A 25,977-nucleotide genomic window follows, 5' to 3' on the forward strand; every position below is an offset into this window, starting at 1 on the left:
CCATTTTTTTTCTTTCATGATATTTCTGATATTTTTCAAACAATTTCCTACCATGTTAATCTCTTTATGACCATCAATAACAAGATGAGCGTCAATTTAAGATAAATGTCCGTGCGCGCGAGCTCTTTTAATGCATAGCATATATGGGCAAAAACATGCCTATACAAAATCCTTTATAGCTCTTTGGAATGAACCGTGACCTTCATTTTTTTTTTCATATTTAGATAGAGTATGAGTCGGAGATATGATTCCATGTCTCATTTGGCCATTAAGTGTATCGTGACATCATCATAATGGCCTTGGAACTCAAAATACGAATTTGAATATTATGACATCAGCATATATATATAGTTTTTTTGTATCTCTGTAAATATTGATCGATTTTCTTCTAAACACTGATACGTTGTAGTCAGGCGCGTACACAGGGGGTGTTTTCTGTAGGTTACCCCCCCCCCCCATAAAAAAGCATAGAAACAATTGTGCTTACTACCCCCTTCCCCCCCTGTGACACCTCAATCACGAAAAATGAGCAAGGAATGACAACGTTCTGTTTGTTTAAATTAGTGCTTGCATTTCCATAAATTTATCAAACGAATTAGTTTTCACTGGCTGCCTGCCGTTTTGTTGACAATCAGCCGTAGACGAAAGACTTCATGCATGGCTGATTGTCAACGAAACGGAGTTAAGTCTTTTTGTCAATTTTGCTTGTTGCTCCGTTTAATACAATTATGGAAATGCAAGCACTACTTTTAACAAACAGAACTTTGTTATTCCTAGCTGATTTTTCCTGACTGAGGTGTCATATGAAAGGGCAGAAACACAACTTTCTAGAAATGTGATTTATTCTTTGAAATTCAGATACCGTCCGCCAAATGACTTTTTGGTTTCCTCTCTTCGAATTCATCTTAATCACTCATGCATGAAATATGCGTCATATGAGTTTAGTATAAGCTTTACAAATATGTGTAATTTATTAATTATAATTATGATTAAGTAATGATAAAACATCGATAATTCTCGGTTTCGTTTTTTCTGGGACGCACTGTATATATACTCATTCACCCTCTCCCTTTCTCTTTGTCTCCCTTTACCTCTATTGCCTTGCCTCTCTCTTCTTCTCTTGCTATGTCATCCTCTGCCTCTCTCAGTCTCTTTTTATTCTCTCTCTCTCTCTCCCCCTCTCCCTTTCCCGCCTCTGCATCTTGTTCTACCTCTATTATGTCTTGTAATGTTCCTTAACTTTCTCTAGCTCTTCCCTTTGCCCTTTGTATTCTTTTTCACCCCTACCATGTTTCCTTACTATCCCCTATCCTTCCAAGTGCATGCATTCTGATTCTTCTTGTATCCCTCTGTCCAGCTCATTTGGTAATTAGGGGGTTTGTTAACGACTGACCTATTGATTTCGTCAAAATTGTCTTTCTTTATTTCTTTATATTAATTTCTCCACTTGTTTGTGCAAGCGATTACTCAAAATCGGTTCAGTCAATTCTTTCAATTTTGGCACAGTCATAGGTCATTGTCATAAGACGTGACGGAAACATTTTCAAGGTTATCACGTATCGGAAATTCCTTTGAAGGACACAATCCTCTGCGTCTAAGCCAGTGCGAATGACATGCATTACCAATAAGGTGGGGCTACCTATATAAAAATGAAACTATAAAAATGAAAGATAAGTCCCTTATCAAAAGAATCGTAGAAATTTACAGAACTTACGCAATTACTGTATAGACAACTTGATTTGAATTTGTACAATATATCATCTAGATGATGGTACAAGTGATCAGGATCTGTGTGACGCTGGTTGGACACGTAACGGTAATGCATGCTACCAACTAGTTGAATCTACCGTCAACTATACTACAGCCCTTGATGCGTGCAGAAATCTCAATGACTACGGTGATCTGGCGAGCGTAGCTGATCAAGACGAAAGCAACTTTACTCTCGCATTATTGAGGTAAGCCCCCTACCCCAGACCTCACTTCTCGAATACAAGAGCCACAGCATGGAATTCTCCGTTGGCAGCAACCCTCACCCATACGCACAGGCACACCTTTAGCCGCGTACCCTCCCATGCCACTTTTCACCCACAAGCACGCGCAGAGCGTGGCCTGTGGACGAGTATGCTCAGAGGTTCAAACGCCATCACAGTTTCATCACACAGATCGGAGCCGATGATAGGGCACCAAATTGCACTTTGCTTTAAATCTGACATTACGTCAAATTCGTTGTTCAAGTACAAAATTCCTTTTTTAGATTCATGATATGAAGCCATATAAATATGGTAAAACATCTGTTTTCAAATACAACGCGCTACAAATTTAAGCTACCACATTCCTAGATCAGTACTGTATCATGATTTCTATCAAGGGTATTACTATGAAAAGATTGTATAACTTTTTAAAACATTTTATTGATCAAATACACAGACGCACCTTTGATACGAATTATTACTGGATTGGGTTCAATGACCTCGATGAAGAGGGAACTTGGGCCTGGACTGATGGCTCAGTTTCATCCTATACCAACTGGTATTCTGGAGAACCATGTAAGTAAATAACAACAAATTCATTTTGCAGAATGAGTAAAATCGCTAGGCATGGTAGGCATGGATGTCCCTCCGATAAAGACTGATTATATAAGCATAATTTATTCAAGCTTAACTTCTTTCCATTTATAATAATACATTATTGATCACTGAACACAATTCTGAAGGTACCTTCGTGGCGCTCCTACAAAATTTCTCCGCACTGTGATTCGTCAAAGATATAGAATAAAGGCTTGGGTTTAGGTTACACTAGAATTTTAGTTTAAATTGTATTGTAAGAGTATACTTGTATGTTGGTTCGAGTGTTTAATTTTTGTTGCAGGGTTCGATTAGGGTAGGATGTTGATCGCGGAGCTATTATTACTGGAGCAGGTTTCGCAACGACAGTTCTTAAATCAAATATTACATATAGCCTATAAGCTAAGCTCATCAGTTCTGATATTGTTATTTCTTAATTTAGCTGGTGGATCTGATCATTGTGGTGTATTACGAAGGAGTTCAGACGGCACATGGTATGATGCAGGCTGCTCGTCAACATACGGCTACATCTGTAAATACCCGCTAAACACCAGTAAGTCACACTCTATAATCAGATCCAGAGTGCTTGCAATTAATATATGGTCTCTATGACTCAGGTTTCGAGTATAATTCAACGTTATACATATAAATTGCTTTAGTGAACTTTCCACCTTGTTAAACAAGGTCTCTTAGCTCTAGACTAGCTCTATTGCTTAGTGTAGCCTATCTGCTGAATTATAATGATATAGGTGAAAATAAAGTGAAATATTGTCTTTTTACTTAATTATGTCATATATTGTTTGTTGTAAATCCAGGATCACCGTCATTTGAAGACGTTCAGTAAGAGGTTCATTTTCACTTAACTCATCGATCAATAGCTTTACCATGATGACTAAAAATTCATGTCCGAGTAGGACCGAAGAAAAAAATCCTTGATATAATTATTTACTCTCCCTTCCTCTTCCTTTCTCTTGATCAGTTTCCTGTGCTGAATGGAAGCGTAAAGGCTATACATCTAATGGATACTACACGATAGATCCTGATGGGAGAAATAATGGAGTCGATCCATACAGAGTATACTGTGATATGACTACGGATACTAGCACAGGTAACATATCAACGATAAATTATTAGTTAAAGTAGTCACGAATCGGTCATGTATTACTATTCATAAAGAAATTGTCCGTGTGTTTACTCATTATTATTACAATTTTTCTTGGTAATCTCGGCTAGGTATTACGACGTTCGAGCACCAGGAGACGAATCGGTCTTTGGTAACAGATGCAGAGGCGCCTTTTAGTTTCATCCGAAACATTACATATGGTGACAAGTCGGTTGATCAAGTGGCTACCGGTGCCGATATCAGCGGGGAGTGCTACCAATATATCAAGGTAGGGTAACACCGAGGTTTCTACTTTTTTCTCAAAGTTCCTTGATGGTATATATATATAAATAACCCTACATAGTACATTAAGTGGACATCTTAAAAATCCTAACCCTAACCCTAATCCTAACCCCAATGTCTACTTAATGACTCATTTATTCTCTCCAAATGTCCCTCCAATGACGCCTTTAGTAAAATTACATATATATATATATATATATATATAATAGACCTTCTATTTATACCCCCTGCCAGTCAATAACTGTTATATTAGATAGCCTTGGTTTGATTTTTTTGTTTTTGCCCAAAATTGTTTTCATTTTTTTATTTTTTTTCTAAGGGGACAATCAACATTTTAGAAAAAGAAGTGCAAAAAAAAAAGAAAATTGAGAAAATTAATATTTCGAGATAATTCAAGAAAAAACTTAATTCTTAAAAAAAAAAGATTTTGGGAAAAAAAAATTGAATTTAAAGGGAAAAAGAAAAAAGAAGAAAAATCGAAAAAAAATAAAAAAAATCTTACCCCCTAAAAGCATTTATTGGGGAGAAAAAAAATGTGGACAAAATAATTTAGAGGGGAAAAAAAATTCATGAAAAAAAAATATTGAAAAAAAAAAAATTACCCTTGGTAATGGTGAAATGTGTGTAATTGGTGACATTTTTTTTTTTCTAAGGGGACAATCAACATTTTAGAAAAAGAAGTGCAAAAAAAAAGAAAATTGAGAAAAATAATATTTCGAGATAATTCAAGAAAAAACAAAATTCTTTAAAAAAAAAGATTTTGGGGAAAAAAAAAATTGAATTTTAAGGGAAAAAAAAAAAAAAGAAAAATCGAAAAAAAAAAAAAAATCTTACCCCAAAAAGCATTTATTGGGGAGAAAAAAAATGTGGACAAAATAATTTAGAGGGGAAAAAAAATTCATGAAAAAAAAAATATTGAAAAAAAAACAATTACCCTTGGTAATGGTGAAATGTGTGTAATTGGTGACATACAGTCTTTAAGAGGGCGACATGCATTGATTAAAAATATATTCATTTCACCAGCTAGTTTATATAACACCGAAAAGTGACCGGCCAAGAAAATATAACAATTTGGATCCTCACAATCACGTGACGAGCTCTGGACCAAACACATCTCGGTATCTGTCTAAGCTATCTAATATTACGCGCTATGACATGCTACATCATATCTAGGGTTCAACATTTCATATTTTCCTGTGATCGCAGATTTACAGCAATCTCAAGGTGATATTTTTTTTTTATAAATCTACATATAATCCTTTCGAGTTACAAAATTATTTGCATTGAACTTTGATGTGTTGCGGGATTGGCATAACTTTACTCTTTTGACTTTAGCGAATTGTTTAAAATGACGTTGATATATTATAATGTCAAACACATTTCATTTTTTATATTTTTTCATATTTTTTAAATCTGTCATTTTACTTTTTAAATCATATTTCAACTTGAGTGCACTTGGCAGAGATTCTTCTCTCTTTCTATTTTTCTTGTTCTACTCTGTCCCTCTCTACCCCTTTCCTCCAATCTTTCGTATATTCCCTGATCAAATTTTCTTTCTTTTTTCTTCTTCCTTCTATTCCTCTTTCTAGTTCCGTCTTTCTATTTCTCTCTCTTTCTCTCTCTCTCTCTCTCTACTTTTTTGATGACACAGAAGGTTTTTAGTGTTTTTAATATTTGTAATATATTTAAATTTTAACGTAATCTTCGTAATATATTTAGATTTTGATGTAATATTCGTAATATATTTAGATTTTGATTTAATGTTTGTAATATATTTATATTTTGATGTAATATTTGATTCTCATTTTGTTTCATTATGCATGATTTATAGTCGTACGTTTTATTTGTTCATATTTTGATCGTTTATTGTGTTGTATATTGACTTTGTAAATTGAATAATTTCAGCTTCCCAGCTGCATGTTCTTTTATTTCAATAAACCGAATCAAATCAAATCAAAATATTTCTTCTTTTTATTTTCATCTTCCATCACCGTCTTAGTACGAATGCCATCATTCCTATTTGACTGGCTATACTGCTTGGTATGACAGAGATGGAAAGCTGAAGAACTACTGGGGTGGAGCCACGGTAGACAGCGGGCAGTGCGCTTGTGGAATCTCAGGTATGACTGTAGGTCATCATAGAGGGCGTCCTTGGCTTACAGGATCAGAGCCATCCGTGTACAGAGTTTAGCCAACTTGGCATCAGTTGGCTACAACATGACGCATTTGTATTTATTTGTTTTGTGCTAGCCCCTCGACAAAGCAGTATTCGCAATATTGTAACCAACCATAACCGTGTTGCTCAAACTCAGTATATTGATTTTCTGCACTGAATGGAATGGGGTTATCTCACATGAATGCAACAGCAGTAATGCCAGGCGCACCGGAAGCAGTTTGGGATGGGGGAGGGGGGGGGGGATACTCGGAGTTTTTTTTTTTATAGATATTTAACTACGGTCCGATGAGCATCCATGTGGCTTGCCTTAGGACCCGTGGGGTCCAGGGGCGGATTCAGGATTTCTTAGGGGGCCCAAATTTGATATTTTGCGAGCCAAATAAGGGGGGGGACCAAGAAAAAAAATCCCCATTACCCCCACTCTTATATGCAGGCCCCGCTGAACGTTTCTCGGCGGGGTTAAGGGGCGGAGTTTCCAGAAGCCAGTTTCAGTATAGGCATTTAATTACTGTCAGATGAGCATATTTTGATACCTTATTAATTTTTTGACACTGGCAGGACACAAGTTGGTGTGGGTCCAGAGGGCGGAGCTCCAGAATCTCAGAGGTTTTAACCATTAAATTATCTTTAGATAAGCATATTTTTATACCTTATTTGTGACACTGGCAGGTCACGAAGTGACCTGGGGTCCAGGGGCGGAGTCCCCGGAAGCGCAGGGGTTTTGGGCAATAAATAACGGTCAGATGAGCATATTTTTATACCTTATTTGTGACACTGGCAGGTCACTAATTGGCGTGGCGTCCAGGGGGCAGAGCCTCGGAAGCTCAGGGCATTAGGCATTTAATTACGTCAGATGAGCATAATTATACCTTATTTGTGACACTGACAGGTCACTAATTGGCGTGGGGTCTAGGGGGCGGAACCCCCAGAACCTCAGGGGGTTTAAGCATTAGAGGGCAGAGCCACCGGAAGTTGAGGGGTTTTAGGCATTTAATTACGGTCAGATGAGCAAGTATTTTGATACCTTATTTGTGGTACTGGTAAGTCATTAATTGGTGTGGGGTCCAGGGGGCGGAGCCCCCAGGAGCTCAGGGGTTTTAGGCATTAAATTACCGTCAGATTAGCACCCAGTTGCCTGACTTTGGGCCCTAGGTGCTATCCAGGTAGTAGAAGCCCCCAGAAGCTCAGGGGTTTTAGGCAATAAATTAACAGCAATTTTTTTAATTTTTTTTTTTTATTTTATTTTTTTGCCCCGGAAATTGGAAAATTACGTCGTCAGATATTTTGTTCAATGGCTAAGGGGGGAAGGGTGAGGGGGGATCACCTTTTTTTTCTTGCTTTCTTTAACACAAAAAAAAAAAGAAAAAAAAATCTTTCCCCTTTTTTTGCCAGGGGGGGGGGGACGGCCCCCCTGGATACGCCCGGAAGCTCGGGGGTTTAAGGTATTTAATGACGATCAGATGAGCATCCAGGGGACCGCCTTAGAGTCCTTGGTGGGGTCCGGGGGCGGAGCCCCCGTTAGCTTTGGGGTTTTATGCATTTACTTACGGTCAGATGAGCATATTTTGATACCTTATTTGTTACATCGGCAGGTCACTTATTTTTTTTCTCTCTCTCTCTTTTTTTTCTCTCTTTAACATACTATTTCAAAACGTGAGGGGGCTCGAGCCTCCAAGCCCAGTCGTTCTGCTTTTCTTTCTTTTTTTGGAGGGGGGGGGGCTTTTTTTAGGGGGGTAAAATTGCGTTTTGCCCCCCCCCCCCCAACTTCAGCGCCTTTAAGTAATGCCATTGTAATACATTATCTCAAATAGTGAAGTACTAGTCCATAACATAAACCGAAGTTGTCAGCAGTTGTCAACAGTTGTCAGCATTGCAGCTTTTTGCACACTAAAGCAAAAAGAGCGCATTGGAAAAACATGTAGATATGTTTAATTTGAAATGAACGACCATCATAAACCGGAAAATTGGTGTTGCAACAGTTGTCAACATTGCAGTTTTTTGCGCACTAAAGCAAAAAATCAAGCACATCGGAGAAACATATAAATACGTTTTATTTGAAATGAAGAACCTACATATCCCATCGAGATATATTATGAACGAATGGATCTTGATCTTCGTCTTTCAGGTTCATGTACCAACGGTCACCCATGCAACTGCGATACCAATGACAATACCTGGAGAGAGGACTCGGGGTATCTTACCGATAAGACTTCTTTACCTGTTACTGAAATGAGGTTTGGTGACACAGGAAGCACCTTCGAGTACGGGTATTATACGCTAGGACCATTATACTGCAAGGGAGATGAATCTTGTAAGTTTTTATATGAAAACGATCACTTATTATTACATAGCTTCGTAAAAGTTTCTTATCCTAATTGTAAAACAGGTTGGAAATAAACGTATCTGGCTCTATGACTTCCAGAAAGAGAAGTTGTATGAAACTAAATTAGATTTGCGCTCCGAGAAATGGTGGTTATTATAAATGTAAGATCATAGAGATGATGGTTACGTTGACAATGCAGATAATGATTTGAACGATGAATATAATGACGATGATGGAGATAATGATGACGATTATGATGATTATTATTATGCTGATGATGATGTTCATGATGACGACGACGACAATGCAGATGATACTGATAGTGACCCCGATGATATAAAAATCATGGATTACCATTCTGGTAAAATATTTGGTGAAATGACACTGACCCTGTGCTTCGTATTTTCTTTCCATTCCTTAGTCCTTGTGACGGGTCGTACAGATTTCATGTTCATCAAAGAAAGGCATCTTAGTGGTTACAACAACGCAGTCCTGTCTAGCATCACGGTTGAAAAATGCGCCACGGCCTGTGTGTCAGCCTCCAGCTTCATATGTAGATCGTTTGACTATACTCCATCCTTAAGCAAGTGCCATCTCAGTGAGGAGAATGACTTGACTGTTGACCCATCTAGCGATCCTGTTCATCACCTGTTTGTCCGAATCAGTAAGTTCTCCATTTCATATCAGTCTGCTGGATTCTTACTTAGCTCAGAGAGCGCTGATGTGGTGACATTGTATTTGATTTACAACAGCCGTTCGATTCAATTCAAAGTCATTCAATCAGTCAATCTGTCCACAGTCAATACACCCGGACATTCATTAAACAATCGTAAGAATGCTCCTGAGTTAGAAAAATTAATGTACTCAATTTTGCTGGATTTACCGTTCGCTTTTTAACCTATATTTTGTATATTAATTCCAATCTTTTTTCCCACCTTTGTCTCCTCAGTGGACCGCATTGAAGACCCATTTACTGGTGGGTAAATCACCTTACTTTTCTTTTCTTTAGCATGATACGAATTGATAGTGATATGTATTAATGTATTTCAATGTTCGTTACCGTTTGTTACCGTGAACTGTATTTTCATTAATGATTATTGCAATGACATATATCGTCATTGTCTTGTTTTCGTTCACATTCTGCCCCATTAATATTCTTCTTCTCCGTCTTTGCAATGACGACCTTTTTTTCCTGGTTATCGTCAGGAAATCGCGCTCGTTTTGCACGTAGTGCTTGTAATCCCTAGTTAGGTGCTTTCCTCATGTCCGTTTCCTTTCAAATTTTATAGGCATAGTCTCTAACATCTTATCAAGGTCACTACATTCTTCGATTTCGAAATCACTCATGCATAACCACCCAGACGACATTTTGTCCGTTTTTGGTGCATTTTAAGGCCTTTTTCTTACTTCCTATCTCCACTATCCTAGATCCTACAAACTTTTAACTTTTAAACTTTTAGATAGTCTAAGATATATTCTTTCAGCTGCGACGTATAATCTGACATTCAAAATGCCATCTTCGTACTCAAAATTTAAATCTGAAACCGACTCCGTCATAAATCTCTCAAATTCTAAAAATCTAAAACTGCCATAACTTTCTCATATAAATTTCGTTTTGTATTTAAATCTCCCAGTATCTTTATGTCACAATTGCCATGCCAAATTTCACGCTCTAATGGCTATGCTAAACATAAATAGTGCCTTCTAAAGTTCTGGGAATTGGCTTTCTTTCTGTGGCCGTATCTCTATTGTGTCTTGGCAAGCCCGTACATTTTTTTTTGGATTTAGATACTTGAACATACGCCCTTTCCAGCTAAATGCAAAATTATATACCCTAACCCTGACCGACTTTGCGAAAAATACCCGCCAAATATGCATTTTTCAAGAAAAAAGAGAAATAACTTCAACTTGCTCTAAAATTATGATCCTTATAGTTACGTAAATGAAACTTGATAGACACATGTATCCATATACGTGACAACTGTCTGCCATGTTAAGTAAATTGTTATGACGTCAGCGAAAATGTTATCGCCAAGAATGATGAATTTACTATGCATTACGTATTAGCGCGTGAAGTGCGTGCAGTACATTGCGCACAAATGTCAATGGTATCAAACTGACCGCAAAGAAGTTCCCTTTCGAACGTTTGAACAAGGGTTACTATACGAATTCAGCTGAGTTTCCGCCAAGTTATAACACGTATCGGCTATGACGTCATTTTCAGACTGCTTTTCACCCCCCTTCCATTCTTTTTTTTTTCCTTAAAATTTCGCAAGCGTATTCTGGGTGGCCAAACGCAGGGCCTCTCGAAACCGGATTTTTGAAATACGTCAAGGGGGCTATTTTAGACGCCATTTTATACATGATTGTGTTAGTATAGACGGCCGTTAGTGCCACCGCACGCGTCATCACGTGTTCATCATGCACCCAAATCCCATCGGTTTTGCACGCAGTGCTTGCGAGCCCTTTCTAGGTTCTTTCCCCTATCCCAATTTCTTTCATACTTCGTAGGCTTAGTCGCTAGCATCCCATCAAGGTCACTGTAATCTTCGTTCTCCGAAATCACTCATGCACACCCGTCCAGGCGCCATTTTGTCCGTTTCGGGGCGTTTTGAGGCCTTTTTTTTCTTCGACCTACCTATCTCCAGTATCACAAAAGCTACATACTTCGTACAAATAGCCCTGGATAGTCTCAGAGATGCTCTTTTATTTGACACGTAGAAACATGGCGTCAGTGCACGCATATCGTTGTGACACGATTGCATTTCAAGTCTTGTTCTTGTTTCCGTCAGGAAATCGCATTCGTTTTGCACGTAGTGCTTGTAATTCCTAGTTATGCCTTTTTCTTATGTCCGTTTCCTTTCAAATGTTATAGGCATAGTCTCTAGCATCTCATTACGGTCACTACGTTCTACGAATTTCCAAATCACTCATGCATAACCATCCAGGCGCCATTTTGTCCGTTTCTGATCAGTTTTCTGGTCTTTCTTTCTTCCTTCCTATCTCCTATATCCTAGATCCTACAGAGTTCTAACAAATTCCTCTAAATAGTCCAAGAGATTTTCCTTCATATGCGACGTATAGCCTGACCTTTAAATGCCATCTTCGCTCTGCAAACTCAAATCCGTAACCGAATCCGTGAAAAGTCTCTAAACAAAATTGACAAATTGAGCCCTCAAAATATAAATTTCCATAACTTTCTCACACCATTTTTGTTTCGTCTCAATTTTTTGCAGTATTTTTATATTATAATTGCACAAAGCCATGCTGAGTTTAACGATTCAATGGATATGCAGAAAAATAAACAGCGCCCTCTAAAGTTCTTGGAATTGGCTTTCTTTCTTTTGCCGTATCTCCATCGTTTCTGGCCAAACCTGTACCCTTTTTTGGATTTAGATACTTGAAGATATGCCCTTTCCAGCCAAATACAAAATGATATACCCTAACACTGACCAAATTTGAGAAAATTGCCCTCCAAATTCGCTATTTGAAAGAAAATTGCGAAATAACTTTAACTTGCTCTAATATGACGATCCTTATACCTACGTCAATGAAACTTGGGATACACATGCATCAAAGCACGTGACAACTTTCCGCTAAGTTTGGAAAAATTGATAACGTCAGCGCAGAATTATTGCCCAAAATGATGAATTTGTTATGTACTACGTAACAGCGTGCAATTTCACGCTCTAATGGGTAGGCCGAATATAAACAGCGCCCTCTAAAGTTTTGGGAATTGGCTTTATTTCTGTGGCCGTATCTCCAATATGGCTTGGCAGACCTGTACCCTTTTTTGGATTTAGATACTTGAACATTTGCCCTTTCCAGCCATATACAAAATTATATACCCTAACACTCACCGATTTTGCGAAAAATGCCCTCCAAATTCGCCATTTTCAAGAAAATTGAGAAATAACTTCAACTTCCTCTAAAATTAGAATCCTTAGGCGAACGTCAATGAAACTTGGCAGACATTTGTATCCATATACGTGACAAATGTTTGCCAAGTTTGGTAAAATTCAAATATGTCAACGCAAAGTTATCGCCAAAAATGATGAATTTACTATGCATTACGTAATAGCGCGTTCAAAGCGTGCAATCCATTGCGCGCAGTTAACAATGGTGTCAAACTGACCGTAATGAAGTGCCCTTTCGAATGATACCAAGTACAGTATATTTTCACGCAGAAAATTGTGAGTAAATCGCATTTGAACAAAGGTCACTACACGAATTCCGCCGAGTTTCCGCCCGAATCTAACACGTATCGGCTATGACGTCATTTTTTCAGACTGCTTTTCGCCCCCTAGACGTCCTTTTTTTTCCTTGAAAATTTGCAGTGACATGCCGAGTTCCAATACGCAGGGCACCTTGTGGCCAGATTTTTTTAATTGGTCAAGGGGGCTTTTTAAGCCGCCATTTTGTCCTATAAATCTATTTTGCATCACGTGTTTCGATAGAATTATCATAGAAAAAAAAGAGAGTGGTTTACAATAACAACCATGAAATTCTCTTTTTAATGATACCAAATACGGCCCATAAAGATACTTTAAGAAAGAGAGAAAAAACAATTTAACTCCGGTCATAATACAGAACCTGTACGTTTTCCGCCCATGCATTACACGCATTGTCTATGGGGCATATCGGGTTCACGCTTTTGGCCCCCAGAACGATCTTGATTGCAATGGCGAACATGCACCAAATCCCATTGGTTTTTGCACGCAGTGCTTGCGAGCCCTTTCTAGGTTCTTTCCCCTATCCCAATTTCTTTCAAACTTCGTAGGCATAGTCACTACCATCCCATCAAGGTCACTGTTGAGGCCTTTCTTTCGCCCTACCTATCTCCAATATTACAGAAGCTACAGACTTCGTACAAATTGCTCTAGATAGTCCGAGAGAAGCTCTTTCGTTTGACACGTAGAAACATGGCGTCATTGCACGCACATCGTTGTGACACGATTGCATTTCTAGTCTTGGTTCTTCCTTTTCTTCTTGTCGTCCGGAATCCCATTCGCTTTGCACGTAGTGCTTGTTATTCCTATCCAGGTCCTTTTCTCTTGCTTGATTCCTTCAAACTTCGTAGGCGTAATCTCTGATATCCAATCTAGGTCACCTATTTTTTCGTTTTCTGAAATCACTCATGCGTAAACCTCCAGGCGCCATTTTGTCCGTTTCTGGTCCATTTTAAGGGCTTTCTATCTTCCTTCCTATCTCCACTATCCTAGATCCTACAAACTTCTAACAAATTCCTCTAGATAGTCTAAGAGATGTCCTTTCATCTGCGGCGCATAACCTGCCCTTCAAAATGCCATTTTCATACTCAAAATTCAAATCTGAAACCGTCTCCGTCAACAATCTCTCAAATTCTTGAAAAATTGACCCCTCAATAATCTAAAACTGCCATAACTTTCTCATATAAATTACGTTTTGTATTTAAATCACACAGTATCTTTATCTCATAATTGCACAAAGCCATGCCAAATTTCACGCTCCAATGGCTTTGCAAAACACAAATAGCGCCCTCTAAAGTTCTGGGCATTGGCTTTCTTTCTGTGGCCGTATCTCCATTATGGCTTGGCAAACCCGTACCCTTTTTTGGATTTAGATACTTGAAGATATGCCCTTTCCAGCCATAAACAAAATTATATACCCTAACAATGACCGACTTTGCGAAAAATGCCCTCCACATTCGCCATTTTCAAGAAAATTGAGAAATAACTTCAACTTGCTCTAAATTGACGATCTTTATACCTAACTCAATGAAACTTGGCAGACATATGTATCCATATATGTGACAACTGTCAGCTAGGTTTGGTAAAATTCGAATATGTCAGCGCAAAGTTATCGCCCAAAATGATGAATTTACTATGCATTACGTAATAGCGCGTTTGATGCGTGCAATACATTGCGCGCAAATAACAATGGTGTCAAACTGACCGCAATGAAGAGCCCTTTCGAATGATAACAAGTATAGTATATGTTCACACAAAAAATTGTGAGTAAATCGCATTTGAACAAAGGTCACTATACGAATTCCGCCGAGTTTCCGCCCGAATCTAACACGTATCGGCTAGGACGTCATTTTTTCAGACTGCTTTTCGCCCCTTAAATGTCCTTTCAAGACGCCATTTTGTTCTATAAATCCATTTTACATCACGTGTTTCGATAGGATTATCATAGAAAAAAAGAGAGTAATTTACAATAACAACCATGAAATTCTCTTTCTAATGATAGCAAATACGGCCCATAAAGAGACGTAAAGACAGAGAGAAAAAACAATTTAACCCCGGTCATAATACAGATCCTGTACGGTTTCCACCCATGCATTACACGCATTGTCTATGGGGCATATCGGGTACATGCTTTTGGCCCCCAGAACGATCTTTATTGCAATGACGAACATGCACCAAATCCGATTGGTTTTTGCACGCACTGCTTGCGAGCCCTTTTCTAGGTTCTTTCCCCTATCCCAATTTCTTTCAAACTTCGTAGGCATAGTCACTACCATCCCACCAAGGTCACTGTTGAGGCCTTTCATTCGCCCTACCTATCTCCAATATCACAGAAGCTACAGACTTCGTACAAATTGCTCTGGATAGTCCGAGAGACGCTTTTTCGTTTGACACGTAAAAACATGGCGTCATTGCACGCACATCGTTGTGACACGATTGCATTTCTAGTTAATTTTATTACCACTCTTATATCCTCTGACATGTTATATCTTTATTGAGGGTGACTCGAAAAAGTTAATAACTTGGAAGAGAGGGGGTGCAACCTGCCACACGCTTCTACCTCTTGGTTGCTTTTATCCATTGCCGAAAATATTTTGGCACCTATCATTCCCCCCAACCACGGATACAAATCGACACCCATGCTAGAAATGTATACTTATAGTTGTGTCGAATAATTCCTCGTGGAAAATTACTGACAAGGTAGTACTTCCGGAAGTACGAGAAATAAATTTTGAAGCAGGGCGTTTTGTACCCTAAATAACTATTATTTTTGCTCTTGCGATCTTCAGAAAGTTTAGCTCACCGCTTGCAATTAGTCATTTCTGTTCAGAGGTTATTGTTGTTGTTGCTGCTGCTGCTGTTGTTACCCAGTCTCATCCTGCATTATTGTAGAGCGCTTAGAGACTTCTGATAAAGTAAGTGTTAGCGCTATATAAGCAAGGATAATTATTATTATTATTATTATTCATGGTGATGGTGAGTAAGGAATTAATTATTATTATTATTATTATTATTATTATTTATTTGACCAATCGGAAAACATACAGTGAGTATAACAATCAGATAATACATTGACATGTCATAATACATTCAAACAGCTTTAGGAAAGTGGAGAGGAGATAGAGAGAAGGATACAATCTGCTGGTCAGGGGTGACAAAAGCAATTTAAATTGCTATTACTCGAAATTATGATCAATTTTAATGAGCAAACCTTAAACCAATCACGTATGCAGGTATTCATTCAATCATTCAATTTGGTCAGTCATACAGCAATTCATTCATTTAGCAATGCATTCACGAATTCATCAACTTAGTCATTCATTCATTCATTGATTCATTTTATGTTCTTTATATAGAATAAGTCTGGTCTAATTTAATGAACAGAACACTGTTTTGCGAGAGAACACTTTAGGTTATAGTAATGTTCATACGATCGTGGTTTAAAACATCAAAACCTCGAAGTTTTAAATAACGACCAACTAACGACTATGGTTCACAAGACGCCGATACGAGGCCGGAATTCGCCAAGCAATCGTAAATACAATTTAAAGAAGTTACATTGTGCCCCCCTCCCAAGCTACTCATATTTCGCGTTAACAATTGCTCTTTGTTTTAGAACTTAGAGTAAAATTACAAACATCCAAAGCCACGATCGTCCACACGGTACTTAACCGCAAGCTAACCTCGAAGTTTAGAAACCACGAACCAGTTTATGAGCACTCCTCTTTTGCTGCCACGTTTCAAGAGGATGCATTTTATGTGTTTGTGATTAGTAGGTCCCATTCCGCGAGTGATTGAATATTTTAATAACATAATGGCAACAAAATTGGTAATGGTGTGTGTGTAAGCTCGAAATTATGTTCTAGTAGACTCATTACATGTCCAAAAAACAGGTGGCATGACAGGTGGCATATACAAAAGTATCGTGGGAGACCAATATAAATCTATATCACATTTATTTTTTGTTGGTATTAAAGGCCTGGCCAAAGCCAATGAAACAGACTTTCGAGAAGTCAAGTTTAGAGTATTTTGAACATCCCATTGTATTTATATAGATATCAAGGTCTGACTATGCAATATGTCATTGTGCGTTCATTTCAAAATTCGACGCATATACTAGGCAATAGGAATTGCCCTAGGTTGATATCTTTGAAAGTTTTTGCGATCATTCTACAAATAAGTTTTTTTCTTTGCCTCATCAGAGGATTTATTAGGTATACATGTTTTACATTCAAAGATACAATGATACAAATCAAACTGACATAATCACAAAGCATTATTATTGGCATAACAAAGAATTGAAATTCAGTTTTGTTTTGCACAGCATCTGAATCATCATTAACATAAAAATTATACTGATAATTTGTTTCCTTTTAAAGTTTCATTTATAACTAACACGTAACAACTCTTTTGGTAAAAACATGTGCTTTCTGGTCATATTAATATATGATTGACTTTACACTCTTTTTTTAATTTCCCTTTGGAAGATTTGTTCGGAAGCAACGTTTTTTGTTGTCTATTCCTGTCATATTCCGATCGACAATCAATTTGTAAATGGTCCCACAATCTATAGTTAGGAGTAAAGTACAATGATTTTCACAATCTATTTTGAGCAAGTGTTGGATACTGAACGTCAATATCTTTACCTTGTATATATCTCGTAATATTTCTTGCAGGTGTTTAATGAAGGGCTCATAGTTTGCATTCGATAAATGCGTGATTTATATCCTCTTTTATATTACATTTTGGGCATTCATCGTCATTAGATATTCCCAATTTGAAAAGATAACTACAGGCAATAGATTATACAGTTATCAGGTGATCTGTCATCGACAAAGCACCTTTTGATTTCGTCAGGATTTACTTTCTTTCTTCTTTATTTATTTATTTTTATGTGTCCCGCTTTTTTGTGCCGAGAATTACACAAAATTGGTTCAGCCAATTTTTTCAATATTGGCACAGTTATAGGTCAGGTCTTCATGACGTCATCCAGGTGCCGCTTTTTTTTTTTGGGGGGGGATTTTTAGTTGTTGATTTTTTTTTGATTTTTTTTTTTTTTTTACATTCAATTTATTGTCATATCTTCATAACGGAAAGTCCTTTCTGATTCATATTTATCATGATCAAGGTCAATATCCGTCCGGTCAATTTAAGGTCAATGAACGTGCGCGTATGCATACGTCCGCGCGTCAGTGTGCGCAAAAAATGTTAAAATGCTCAAAATCGTTAAAAATTCATTTTGCAAACGTTTCAGGCCATTTTAAGCATTTCGCAATTTTGCCCGCGCGCATCTTCGTTCGTCATGGCCGTACGGAACATAGAATTGCCATTTTTTTTCTTTCACTTCATTCCCCATTTTTTTTCGCTATCAATCGCTATCCTTTCTTTTCATGATATTTTACAAACTTTTCCGAACAGTTTGATACCATATTTATCTCATTATGACCATTACTAACGGAATGAGCGTCCGTTAAAGATAAATGTCCGTGCGTGCGAGCTCTTGTAAATTGATATGGGCAGAAACATGCCTATACCAAACCATGTCAAAATGTCAAAATGTCAAAATTGGTCTTTAAAAAAAATAATAGCCATTGAACTCAAAATACGAATTTGCATATTATGACGTCAGCATATTTATGAACAATTGACGGTATCTCTGTAAATATTGATCGATATTCTTCTAAACACTGATACGTTGTAGTCATGGTTACCCCCCCCCCCTAAAAAAAAACATAGAAACAATTGTGCTTACTACCCCCCCCCCCCCCCCCTGTGACACCTCAATCATGAAAAATGAGCAAGGAATGACAAAGTTCTGTTTGTTTAAAGTAGTGCTTGCATTTCCATAAATTTATCAAACGAATTAGTTTTCACTGGCTGCCTGCCGTTTTGTTGACAATCAGTCGTGGACGAAAGACTTCATGCATGGATGATTGTCAACGAAACGGGGTTAAGTCTTTTGTCAATTTTGCTTGTTGCTCCGTTTAATACAATTATGGAAATGCAAGCACTACTTTAAACAAACAGAACTTTGTTATTCCTAGCTGATTTTTCCTGACTGAGGTGTCATATGAAAGGGCAGAAACACAACTTTTTAGAAATGTGATTTATTCTTTGAAATTCAGATACCGTCCGCCAAATGACTTTTTGGTTTCCTCTCTTCAAATTCATCTTAATCACTCATGCATGAAATATGCGTCATATGAGTTGAGTATAAGCTTTACAAATATGTGTAATTTATTAATTATAATTATGATTAAGTAATGATAAAACATCGATAATTCTCGTTTTCGTTTTTTCTGGGACGCACTGTATATATACTCATTCACCCTCTCCCTTTCTCTTTGTCTCCCTTTACCTCTATTGCCTTGCCTCTCTCTTCTTCTCTTGCTATGTCATCCTCTGCCTCTCTCCGTCTCTTTTTCTTCTCTCTCTCTCTCTCCCTCTCCCTTTCCCGCCTCTGCTTCTTGTTCTACCTCTATTATGTCTTGTAATGTTCCTTAACTTTCTCTAGCTCTTCCCTTTGCCCTTTGTATTCTTTTTCACCCCTACCATGTTTCCTTACTATCCCCTATTCTTCCAAGTGCATGCATTCTGATTCTTCTTGTATTCCTCTGTCCAGCTCATTTGGTAATTAGGGGGTCTGTTAACGACTGACCTATTGATTTCGTCAAAATTGTCTTTCTTTATTTCTTTATATTAATTTCTCCACTTTTTTGTGCAAGCGATTACTCAAGATCGGTTCAGTCAATTCTTTCAATTTTGGCACAGTCATAGGTCATTGTCATAAGACGTGACGGAAACATTTTCAAGGTTATCGCGTATCGGAAATAAATTCCTTTGAAGGACAAGTCCTCTGCGTCTAAGCCAGTGCGAATGACATGCATTATCAATAAGGTTGGGCTACCTGTATAAAAATGAAACTATAGAAATGAAAGATAAGTCCCTTATCAAAAGAATCGTAGAAATTTACAGAAATTACGCAATTACTGTATAGACAACTTGATTTGAATTTGTACAATATATCATCTAGATGATGGTACAAGTGATCAGGATCTGTGTGACGCTGGTTGGACACGTAACGGTAATGCATGCTACCAACTAGTTGAATCTACCGTCGACTATACTACAGCCCTTGATGCGTGCAGAAATCTCAATGACTACGGTGATCTGGCGAGCGTAGCTGATCAAGACGAAAGCAACTTTACTCTCGCATTATTGAGGTAAGCCCCCTACCCCCAGACCTCACTTCTCGAATACAAGAGCCACAGCATGGAATACTCCGTTGGCAGCAACCCTCACCCACACGCACAGGCACACCTTTAGCCGCGTACCCTCCCATGCCACCTTTCACCCACAAGCACAAAAGGAGCGTGGCCTGTGGACGAGTATGCTCAGGGGCTCAAACGCCATCACAGTTTCATCACACAGATCGGAGCCGATGATAGGGCACCAAATTGCACTTTGCTTTTAATCTGACATTACGTCAAATTCGTTGTTCAAGAACAAAATTCCTTTTTAGATTCATGATATGAAGCCATATAAATATGGTAAAACATCTGTTTTCAAATACAACGCGCTACAAATTTAAGCTACCACATTCCTAGATCAGTACTGTATCATGATTCTATCAAGGGCATTACTATGAAAGGATTGTATAACTTTTTGAAACATTTTATTGATCAAATACACAGACGCACCTTTGATACGAATTATTACTGGATTGGGTTCAATGACCTCGATGAAGAGGGAACTTGGGCCTGGACTGATGGCTCAGTTTCATCCTATACCAACTGGTATTCTGGAGAACCATGTAAGTAAATAGTAAGCTAGGCATGGTAGGCGTGGATGTCCCTCCGATAAAGACTGATATATAAGCATAATTTATTCAAGCTTAACTTCTTTCCATTTATAATAATACATTATTGATCACTGAACACAATTCTGAAGGTACCATCGTGGCGCTCCTACAAAATTTCTCCGCACTGTGATTCGTCAAAGATATAGAATAAAGGCTTGGGTTTAGGTTACACTAGAATTTTAGTTTAAATTGTATTGTAAGAGTATACTTGTATGTTGGTTTTTGTTGCAGGGTTCGATTAGGGTAGGATGTTGATCGCGGAGCAATTATTACTGGAGCAGGTTTCGCAACGACAGTTTTTAAATCAAATATTACATATCGCCTATAAGCTAAGCTCATTAGTTCTGATATTGTTATTTCTTAATTTAGCTGGTGGATCTGATCATTGTGGTGTATTACGAAGGAGTTCAGACGGCACATGGTATGATGCAGGCTGCTCGTCAACATACGGCTACATCTGTAAATACCCGCTAAACACCAGTAAGTTACACTCTATAATCAGATCCAGAGTGCTTGCAATTAATATATGGTCTCTATGACTCAGGTTTCGAGTATAATTCAACGTTATACATATAAATTGCTTTAGTGAACTTTCCACCTTGTTAAACAAGGTCTCTTAGCTCTAGACTAGCTCTATTGCTTAGTGTAGCCTATCTGCTGAATTATAATGATATAGATGAAAATAAAGTGAAATAATGTCTTTTTACTTAATTATGTCATTTATTGTTTGTTGTAAATCCAGGATCAGTAAGAGGTTCATTTTCACTTAACTCATCGATCAATAGCTATACCATGATGACTTAAAATTCATGTCCGAGTAGGACCGAAGAAAAAAATCCTTGATATAATTATTTACTCTCCCTTCCTGTTCCTTTCTCTTGATCAGTTTCCTGTGCTGAATGGAAGCGTAAAGGCTATACATCTAATGGATACTACACAATAGATCCTGATGGGAGAAATAATGGAGTCGATCCATACAGAGTATACTGTGATATGACTACGGATGCTAGCACAGGTAACATATCAACGATAAATTATTAGTTAAAGTAGTCACGAATCGGTCATGTATTACTATTCATAAAGATATTGTCCGTGTGTTTACTCATTATTATTACAATTTGTCTTGGTTATCTCGGCTAGGAATCACGACGTTCGAGCACCAGGAGGCGAATCGATCTTTGGTAACAGGTGCAGAAGTGGCTTTTAGTTTCGTCCGAAATATTACCTATGGTGATAAGTCGGTTGATCAAGTGGCTACCGGTGCCGATATCAGCGGGGAGTGCTACCAATATATCAAGGTAGGGTAACACCGAGGTTTCTACTTTTTTCTCAAAGTTCCTTGATGGTATATATATATAAATAACCCTACATAGTACATTAAGTGGACATCTTAAAAATCCTAACCCTAACCCTAATCCTAACCCCAATGTCTACTTAATGACTCATTTATTCTCTCCAAATGTCCCTCCAATGACGCCTTTAGTAAAATTACATATATATATATATATAAAAATAGACCTTCTATGAGAAATTAAACGTAAAAAAGGGAATGTCTACTTAATTAATCATTTTTTCCACTTTTTTTATACCCCCCTGCCAGTCAATAACTGTTATATTAGATAGCCTTGGTTTGATTTTTTAGTTTTTTCCCAAAATTGTTTTCATTTTTTTTTTTTTTTTTCTAAGGGGACAATCAACATTTTAGAAAAAGAAGTGCAAAAAAAAAAGAAAATTGAGAAAAATAATATTTCGAGATAATTCAAGAAAAAACTAAATTCTTTAAAAAAAAAGATTTTGGGGAAAAAAAAATAGAATTTAAAGGGAAAAAGAAAAAAAAGAAAAATCGAAAAAAAAAAAAAATCTTACCCCCAAAAAGCATTTATTGGGGAGAAAAAAAAATGCGGACAAAATAATTTAGAGGGGAAAAAAAATTCATGAAAAAAAAATATTGAAAAAAAAACAATTACCCTTGGTAATGGTGAAATGTGTGTAATTGGTGACATTTTTTTTTTCTAAGGGGACAATCAACATTTTAGAAAAAGAAGTGCAAACAAAAAAGAAAATTGAGAAAAATAATATTTCGAGATAATTCAAGAAAAAACTAAATTCTTTAAAAAAAAATATTTTGGGAAAAAAAAAATTGAATTTAAAGGGAAAAAGAAAAAAAAAGAAAAATCGATAAAAAAAAAAAATCTTACCCCAAACAGCATTTATTGGGGAGAAAAAAATGTGGACAAAATAATTTAGAGGGGAAAAAAAATTCATGAAAAAAAAAATATTGAAAAAAAATACAATTACCCTTGGTAATGGTGAAATGTGTGTAATTGGTGACATACAGTCTTTAAGAGGGCGACATGCATTGATTAAAAATATATTCATTTCACCAGCTAGTTTATATAACACCGAAAAGTGACCGGCCAAGAAAATATAACAATTTGGATCCTCACAATCACGTGACGAGCTCTGGACCAAACACATCTCGGTATCTGTCTAAGCTATCTAATATTACGCGATATGACATGCTACATCATATCTAGGGTTCAACATTACCTATTTTCCTGTGATCGCAGATTTACAGCAATCTAAAGGTAATATTTTTTTTTATAAATCTACATATAATCCCTTTGAGTTACAAAATTATTTGCATTGAACTTTGATGTGTTGCGGGATTGGCATAACTTTACTCTTTTGACTTTAACGAATTGTTTAAAATGACGTTGATATATTATAATGTCAAACACATTTCATTTTTTATATTTTTTCATATTTTTTAAATCTGTCATTTTACTTTTTAAATCATATTTCAACTTGAGTGCACTTGGCAGAGATTCTTCTCTCTTTATATTGTTCTTGTTCTACTCTGACCCTCTCTACCCCTTTCCTGCAATCTGTCGTATATTCCCTGATCAAATTTTCTTTCTTTTTCTTCTTCCTTCTATTCCTCTTTCTAGTTCCGTCTTTCTCTTTCCCTCTCTTTCTCTCTCTCTCTCTACTTTTTTGATGACACAGAAGGTTTTTATTGTTTGTAATATTTGTAATATATTTAAATTTTAACGTAATATTTGTAATATATTTAGATTTTGATGTAATATTCGTAATATATTTAGATTTTGATTTAATGTTTGTAATATATTTATATTTTGATGTAATATTTGATTCTCATTTTGTTTCATTATGCATGATTTATAGTCGTACGTTTTATTTTGTTCATATTTTGATCGTTTATTGTGTTGTATATTGACTTTGTAAATTGAATAATTTCAGCTTCCCAGCTGCATGTTCTTTTATTTCAATAAACCGAATCAAATCAAATCAAAATATTTCTTCTTTTTATTTTCCTCTTCCATCACCGTCTTAGTACGAATGCCATCATTCCTTAATAACTAACTATACTGCTTGGTATGACAGAGACGGAAAACAGAAGAACTACTGGGGTGGAGCCACGGTAGACAGCGGACAGTGCGCTTGTGGAATCTCAGGTATGACTGTAGGTCATCATAGAGGGCGTCCTTGGCTTACAGGATCAGAGCCATCCGTGTACAGAGTTTGGCCAACTTGGCATCAGTTGGCTACAACATGGCGTATTTTTATTTATTTCTTTTGTGCTAGCCCTCGACAAAGCAGTATTCGCAATATTGTAACTAACTAGAACCGTGTTGCTCAAACTCTGTATATTGATTTTCTGCACTGAATGGAATGGGATTATCTCACATGAATGCAACAGCAGTAATGCCAGGCGCACCGGAAGCAGTTTGGGATGGGGGGAGGGGGGGGGGATACTCAGAGTTTTTTTTATAGATACTTAACTACGGTCCGATTAGCATCCAGCCGTCCGCCTTAGGGCTCTAGGTGGGGTCCAGGGGGCAGAGCCACCGGAAGTCGAGGGGTTTTAGGCATTTAATTACGGTCAGATGAGCAAGTATTTTGATACCTTATTTGTGTTACTGGTAAGTCATTAATTGGTGTAGGGTCCAGGGGGTGGAGCCCCCAGGAGCTCAGGGGTTTTAGGCATTAAATTACCGTCAGATTAGCATCCAGTCGCCTGACTTTGGGCCCTAGGTGCTATCCAGGTAGTAGAAGCCCCCAGAAGCTCAGGGTTTTAGGCATTAAATTAACAGCAATTTTTTTTTTTTTTTTTTTTTTTTGCCCCGGTAATTGGAAAATTACGTCGTCAGATGTTGTGTTCAGTGGCTTAAGGGGGAAGGGTGAGGGGGGAACACCTTTTTTTTCTCGCTTTCTTTACCACAAAAAATATATATATATATATATATATATCTTCCCTTTTTTTTGCCAGGGGGGGGGGGGGGCGGGCCCTGGATACGCCCGGAAGCTCGGGGGTTTTAGGTATTTAATGACGGTCAGATGAGCATCCAGGGAACCGCCTAAGAGCCCTTGGTGGGGTCCGGGGGCGGAGCCCTCGTAAGCTTTGGGGTTTTATGCATTTACTTACGGTCAGATGAGCATATTTTGATACCTTATTTGTTACATCGGCAGGTCACTTATTTTTTCTCTCTCTCTTTCTTTCTTTTTCTCTTTAACATACTATTTCAAAACGCGAGGGGGCTCGAGCCTCCGAGCCCAGTCGTTCTGCTTTTCTTTTTTTTTAGGGGGGCAAAATTGCGTTTTGCGCCCCCCCCCCCCCCCCCCCACTTTTGGGGTTGGGGCCGATTGTCCCCCTGCCCCCCCCCCCCCCCCCCCCCCAACTTCAGCGTCTTGGAGTAATGGCATTGTAATACATTATCTCAAATAGTGAAGTACTAGTCCATAACATAAACCGAAGAATTCGCGTTGCAACAGTTGTCAACATTGCAGCTTTTTGTACACTAAAGCAAAAGTAGCACATTGGAAAAACATGTAGATATGTTTAATTGGAAATGAACGACCTACATAAACTGGAAAATTGGTGTTGCAACAGTTGTCAATATTGTAGCTTTTTGCGCACTAAAGCAAAAAATCAAGCACATCGGAGAAACATATAAATACGTTTTATTTGAAATGAAGAACCTACATATCCCATCGAGATAAGTTATGAACGAATGGATCTTGATCTTCGTCTTTCAGGTTCATGTACCAACGGTCACCCATGCAACTGCGATACCAATGACAATACCTGGAGAGAGGACTCGGGTATCTTACCGATAAGACTTCTTTACCTGTTACTGAAATGAGGTTTGGTGACACAGGAAGCACCAGCGAGTACGGGTATTATACGCTAGGACCATTATACTGCAAGGGAGATGAATCTTGTAAGTTTTTATATGAAAACTATCACTTATTATTACATAGCTTCGTCAAAGTTTCTTATCCTAATTGTAAAACAGGTTGGAAATAAACGTATCTGGCTCTATGACTCCCAGAAAGAGAAGTTGTATGAAACTAAATTAGATTTGCGCTCCAAGAAATGGTGGTTATTATAAAT

At 37.6% G+C, this 25,977-nt stretch overlaps 1 protein-coding gene and 1 long non-coding RNA gene across 2 annotated transcripts; both read left to right on the plus strand.

Annotated features, from left to right (window-relative positions):
• The first annotated feature begins 1,764 nt into the window (after positions 1 to 1,764).
• LOC115924287 lies at positions 1,765 to 3,592 on the plus strand. Its single transcript, XR_004064265.1, has 4 exons — positions 1,765 to 1,955; positions 2,428 to 2,546; positions 3,007 to 3,117; positions 3,544 to 3,592. It is a non-coding gene; the product is annotated as an uncharacterized LOC115924287 (long non-coding RNA).
• A 58-nt stretch (positions 3,593 to 3,650) lies between these two features.
• Positions 3,651 to 25,726, plus strand: LOC105437901. Its single transcript, XM_030985996.1, has 13 exons — positions 3,651 to 3,672; positions 3,798 to 3,955; positions 5,969 to 6,089; positions 8,271 to 8,456; positions 8,890 to 9,132; positions 9,418 to 9,444; positions 19,731 to 19,920; positions 20,392 to 20,510; positions 20,928 to 21,038; positions 21,445 to 21,573; positions 21,699 to 21,856; positions 23,917 to 24,037; positions 25,620 to 25,726. Exons 1-13 carry the CDS (start codon positions 3,651 to 3,653, stop codon positions 25,724 to 25,726), a joined length of 1,692 nt encoding a protein of 563 aa, XP_030841856.1.
• Positions 25,727 to 25,977: the final 251 nt, after the last annotated feature.

The sequence above is a fragment of the Strongylocentrotus purpuratus genome, unplaced genomic scaffold (assembly GCF_000002235.5).
Source record: "Strongylocentrotus purpuratus isolate Spur 01 unplaced genomic scaffold, Spur_5.0 spur5_scaffold_15, whole genome shotgun sequence".
Taxonomy (NCBI): Eukaryota; Metazoa; Echinodermata; class Echinoidea; order Camarodonta; family Strongylocentrotidae; genus Strongylocentrotus; species Strongylocentrotus purpuratus.